General features: G+C 37.4%; 1 protein-coding gene across 1 annotated transcript; it reads right to left on the bottom strand.

Annotated features, from left to right (window-relative positions):
* Nucleotides 1-214: 214 nt before the first annotated feature.
* On the bottom strand, nucleotides 215-3,767 carry LOC148702243 (uncharacterized). The gene is made up of 4 exons (XM_089925983.1): nucleotides 1,474-3,767; nucleotides 1,081-1,392; nucleotides 896-995; nucleotides 215-814 (listed from the first exon to the last, which is right to left on the bottom strand). Exons 1-4 carry the CDS (start codon nucleotides 3,765-3,767, stop codon nucleotides 215-217), a joined length of 3,306 nt encoding a protein of 1,101 aa, XP_089782109.1.
* Nucleotides 3,768-5,551: the final 1,784 nt, after the last annotated feature.

Raw genomic sequence — 5,551 nt, 5'->3', positions numbered from 1 at the left:
TATTGTAATCAGTTGAGTGGTTATTCAATAAAGTTCTCTTCCCCTACATTTCTCCTTCGTGGTGTTTTCTGGTGTTGTGTTTCGCTGCATTATTGTTGTTAGGCGTGACCTAAGTCATAGAGACTAGGTACCCACGCCAGGAAGGCTGATCGGTTATCTTTGATAGACCGAGCCGCACGTTGTTGGGATTTGCTTTGTAATCCCTTCGTTCGTGTCATCTGTTAACACCAACCAAAATGTCTGGATCATCAAGCTCATCTATCATCGAGATTGGGGTAGGAATCCTGTGGTTTTCTTCTTGATAAAAATCAAGAAAATTTTCTTCTGGCACACTAGGAGTGAACCTACCTCTAGCTTTTGTCTTAATTACTGCCCACCACAATCTTTGATTCTTCTTCTTACCTGGGTAACCAGTATAGAACACCTGATGTGCTTGTTGAGCTAATACAAAAGGATCATTGGTTGGAAGTCTTAGTTTGTAATTGATCTCAACGAGGCCATGTTGAGGGTGCACTTTCATACCCTTGTCTCTATCATACCAGTCACATTTGAATAACACTACTTTATTACCAACCCCAAAATAGTCTAACTCGATAATGTCAACCAACATTCCATAATAGTCACTCTCAAAGTCATTGTAACTGCTTCCCTTAATGCACACACCACTGTTGAAGGTTCTTTTATCCTTTCCATATTCTTTAGTGTGAAATCTGTACCCATTCACAAAGTAGCCTTTATAACATTTAACTTTATTCCCAGGGCCATATGATAGGTCCTTTAAGCGCCCATCAACATGATTTTTGCTGTCATTAACCTAGCATGATAAAAATAATATCGTAAGAATAAATCAAGAGAAAGTCTAATTTATTATTATATTTATGAATTATGTACTCACATATGACCTAAACCAAGCCGGAAACTCCATTTCGCGTCGTCTTTCCAAATCTATTTGGCTTATATTTGGACAAGATTGCCGGATATAATCATCAAAATACCTACAACACAAAAGCTAGAATCACATATATTGTACTCCATATGCATTTTTAAGGACGATTATAATTAAGTACTTGTGTAACTTACTTTCCAAAAGGTTGAACCTCCTCACAATTCAGAAGAACATATAATTCAGCAGCATTAAACTCCTGAGTAGTTAAATGCCTTCCAAAAGGTTTCCCAAAAGGCCGACCTTGATGAGCAAAAATGGATAGACGATCCACGAGATCAAACTCCCCTTCGTCTTCATTACGGGGAACTTGATTTAACCTCGTTTGTATAGAAGGCTCAAAATAATGCGAACAGAAAGTTGATATTTCTTCTATGATGTAAGCCTCGACAATAGAACCTTCAATCGATGCTCGATTCTTTACCTTCTGCTTTATATCATGCATAAGCCTATAAATAAGATTAATATGTTAATTTCTCAAATTTAATAGATACAAAAAAACTATTTAATAAAATTATAGAAATTGTTACCTTTCAAAGGGGTACATCCATCTGTACTGCACGGGCCCCCCAACCTTAGCTTCATAAGCTAAATGAACAGGTAAGTGCTCCATTGAGTCAAAAAATGCAGGAGGAAATATCTTCTCAAGTTTGCAGAGAGTTACCACAATATTTTTCTCAAGAACCTCCATATCTTGGACACGCAAAGTTGTGTTGCATAAATCTCTAAAGTAACAGCTTAATTCTGTTAATGCATCCCACACTGGTGCTGGCAATACTTCACGGAATGCAATTGGAAGCAATCTCAGCATGAAAACATGACAATCGTGACTTTTTAACCCGTAAAACTTATAATCATCCAGGTTAACACACTTCGATATGTTTGAAGCATATCCATTAGGGAGTCTTAACCCTTTCACCCACTCGCAGACCTCCATTGCTTGGTCTTTGGACAATACATAGGAAGCTGGAGGCTTAACTAGCTTTCCATTAACAAATTGAATCCTCAACTTGGGACGCTTGCAATATAGCTCTAAATCTTGCCTTGCTTTCACATTATCTTTAGTCTTCCCTTTTACATCCATACAAGTGTAAAATATATTGAGAAACACATTTCGAACAATATGCATGACATCTAAATTGTGTTGAATAAGTAGTGTATGCCAATAGGGCAACTCCCAAAATATGCTCCTTTTCACCCAATTATGATATTTACCGAATCCAGGAATGGTGTGCTTAGGAGCTTTCAAACCAAAAGTTACATTAGGCAAGGCAGAGACCCTATTTTTCAACTCCTCACCAGACAGTCGAGGAGGTGGGGGGTCTATCTCTATTCTACCATTGAAGAAACCATCAACTTGGTATCTGTATGCATGGTCCATGGGCAAGAATTGACGATGGCAGTCAAAAAAAGAAGTCTTCCCACCATGTTGTAGTGTAAAAGTTTTTGAGTTCTCCATACAATACGGGCATGCCAACTTTCCATGTGCACTCCATCCTGAAAGCATGCCATATGCAGGAAAATCGTTGATAGTCCACAATAAAGCTGCCTTCATTTGAAAATTCTCTTTTCTAAAAATGTCATAAGTGGTGACCCCTACTTCCCACAATATTTTAAGTTCATCAATCAAAGGCCTAAGCAAGACATCGATACTTTTGCCGGGGCTCTTAGGTCCAGAAATGACTAAACTTAGAAAAATGTAGGGTCGTTTCATACATATTGATGGTGGAAGATTGTAAACTGTTACGAAAACTGGCCAACAAGAATAAGGACGAGCTGATTGGCTAAAAGGGTTAAAACCATCTGTACATAACCCAAGTCTCACATTACGAGGCTCGGTAGAAAAGGATGGATGAATGCGGTCAAAGTGCCTCCAAGCCTCCCCACAAGCAGGATGCACCATCTCATCTGAATCACCTCCCTTTACATGCCATGACATGTTTTCAGCCGTTCTGCTTGACATAAAAAGCCTCTGAAGTCTTGGTGTTATTGGAAGATATCGCAACCTTCTATAAGGAACATCTTTTCTCCTACCACCACCATCATTTCTTCTGAGTTTATATCGAGGATGACCACAAATAGTACACTCAATCAAATTCTCTGTTTCCTTATAGAATAGCATACAATTATTCTCACAAACATCAATACTTGTATACTCCAACCCCAACTTCCGAAGCATCTTCTTTGATTGATAGAAATCAAGGGGCAGCTTCTCACTTTCCGGCAACATATTCTTCACTATTTTCATGATTCGATCATAGCAAGATATACTCATATTAAATTCAGACTTGCAATTTAATAATTGAGTAATAGCAGATAACTTAGAGTGTTTTTTACACCCTTTCCATAAAGGTACTTCTGCATCTTTCAACAAAGAATAAAAATCTGCAGCATCCTTATTTGGCTCTTCCTCATGATTAACTTCAAGTGCACTACTCAAATGGAGTTCCTCTTCTGGACCCATAGCTTCCATCACCATGGTTCTATATTGCTGACCATGTTCACAACCAACATCCATTGATGTGGATGCTTCTACTGCACTTGTACTTACAGGAGCAACTGCACCAAGTAACTCCCCATGTGCAAACCATGTTGAATACCCCGGTGTAAACCCCTTTCTCAACAGATGAACATTGACCGTATCACGGTTAAGAAATTTCTGGTTGTCACATCTCATACAAGGGCATCTAATCTTATCACCACTACAATACTCTAACTGAGTAAATGCAAACTCAAGGAACCCTTTAGCTCCATCACAGAACTCAGCTCTTATATAACCATTTTCACTAAGTCGGTGGTACATCCAATTACGATCAACTGACATAGTTCCTCTAGAAATCAAAAAAATAAAACAACATTAGAAAGCCTAGAAAATATTAAAAATCGGGCCATTAAAAAACACGAAAGGCAAGATCATAAAAAATGTAAAAGAAACAAAAACTGGTATGATATTTATGAAGATGAGAAGTTATCATAAGAATGACAAAAATAAGTCATTCAATCTTGTCCTAGCATCATTGACATTAAAAAAGCATTCAATCTTTATAAAAAGCTGAACATAACGAATTAATCTTTACAAGTTATCTCTTCATTCATCTAATACCAGCAATATTCAAAAAGCATTTAATCTTTACAAAGACAAGGAATACAAGTCAAATCATCCAAATTTACATATGGAATACTATCTGCTTCACATAGAACAAATGTCAATATACATGATCGCCTCTGATGCTAGGAAAGCATGGCACTTCTTAGCAAGCTTTTTTGACCACCTTCTTGATTGCACACTAGAAATAAGTCACAACCATGAAGCAACACCATTTTCCACCACTTTCTATTTTTCCTTGCAGATGAACAATGATTGTAGAAATGAATAACATGACGAAGAAATTAAAATCCATGAACTTTACAGAGTCAAGTTAAAGTTTTGAGAAAATTTTCAAAAATGTAAACCAATGTCATAAGAAGCATGACTGGCATGCTTTGAAGTACTATTCAACAATTATGAAAATAAATTTTGCAAGTTGATGAAGAATCAATAATTGATACTCTTTTTTAAGTATTAGATCTCTAATGGGCCCAAGTTTGGTGCTTGACGAATGATATTCATAGGAAAGCTCAAATATATCACAATACACAAAGATTAGATTTCCTACAAAGGTCCAAGTAAATAAAATACATTCAATTATATTACATTAAATTAGAGGTTACTGTAGATTCAGATTTAGGAGGAAAAAAAATTGCACCAATGATACACAACTCTTCCCTTAATATTTTCACATGAACAATAAAAAAATGGAGATTAATCATTGAGAGCTAATAGTATCGGACCATTGGAACCACAATATCTGATGTTGAAACTCTTGAAACAAAGTACTACTATAATCCTTGGCAGCTGGAAACACAAGCCTTTAGTCAATGATTTCATCAGTTTTTCAGTTGAAGTTGTTTCAAAGAGTGAGATCTGTTTATTTAGAAGAACCCCCAAGAACATATATTCTCTAAATCCTGGCTGCTTCATATTTCTCAAAAAGAAAAAAGGGAAGAAAAAAAAAGAAATAGTTGCTGCTCCATGTCACAACATGAGATTTTGCGGTTCCAAACTTAACAGACACTATTAATCAAAAAATTCGTCTGCTAAAACGAAACATCAACAGGGAATTAAGGAAAACAAACCCTGCTTCACCACAGCATCTCAAAAACCCTGCTTCACCACAGCATCTCAAAAACCCTGCTTCACCACAGCATCTCAGAAAGGAGATTAAAATGTATACATTTACATCCACATCTGGAATCTTGGATCATGTATATAATGACTAGATGAAGATGAACACAAAGAGATGTAAACATAGGATCATGTATATAATCGAAAGGCACGGCGATCAAGCGCGGCGCCGGATCCACAGGGGGAGACCCTCGGTAGGTTCCTTCCCCCTTCCTCTTCCTCTTCTTCGTTTCTTTTATTTTGTTATCATGGGGTAAAAGGAAATGGGGTTAGGGTTTACCTCCGGGAAGAACCGGTTCTGAAAACCCTAGCCGACGAGCAAGAAATAGGGGAGCGTCGACGGGGTGACGTAGCCGCGATGATCTCGTCCCGGGCGAGAAGGA

This window comes from Phoenix dactylifera, chromosome 10 (genome assembly GCF_051530095.1).
Source record: "Phoenix dactylifera cultivar Ajwa chromosome 10, Ajwa_hap1_PhDact_Kaust_v1.1, whole genome shotgun sequence".
NCBI lineage: Eukaryota > Viridiplantae > Streptophyta > Magnoliopsida > Arecales > Arecaceae > Phoenix > Phoenix dactylifera.
This window is presented reverse-complemented; position numbering and strand designations above follow the sequence as displayed.

Bases quoted from the DNA above. Each gene is read 5' to 3' on its own strand.
- LOC148702243 (XM_089925983.1), bottom strand. From the start codon at position 3,767: ATGTCAGTTGATCGTAATTGGATGTACCACCGACTTAGTGAAAATGGT. The intron at 1,393-1,473 runs GTAACAATTTCT...TCTTATTTATAG, and splicing joins TGGATGTACCCCTTTGAAAG to GCTTATGCATGATATAAAGC. The intron at 815-895 runs GTGAGTACATAA...TTATCATGCTAG, and splicing joins CGGCTTGGTTTAGGTCATAT to GTTAATGACAGCAAAAATCA.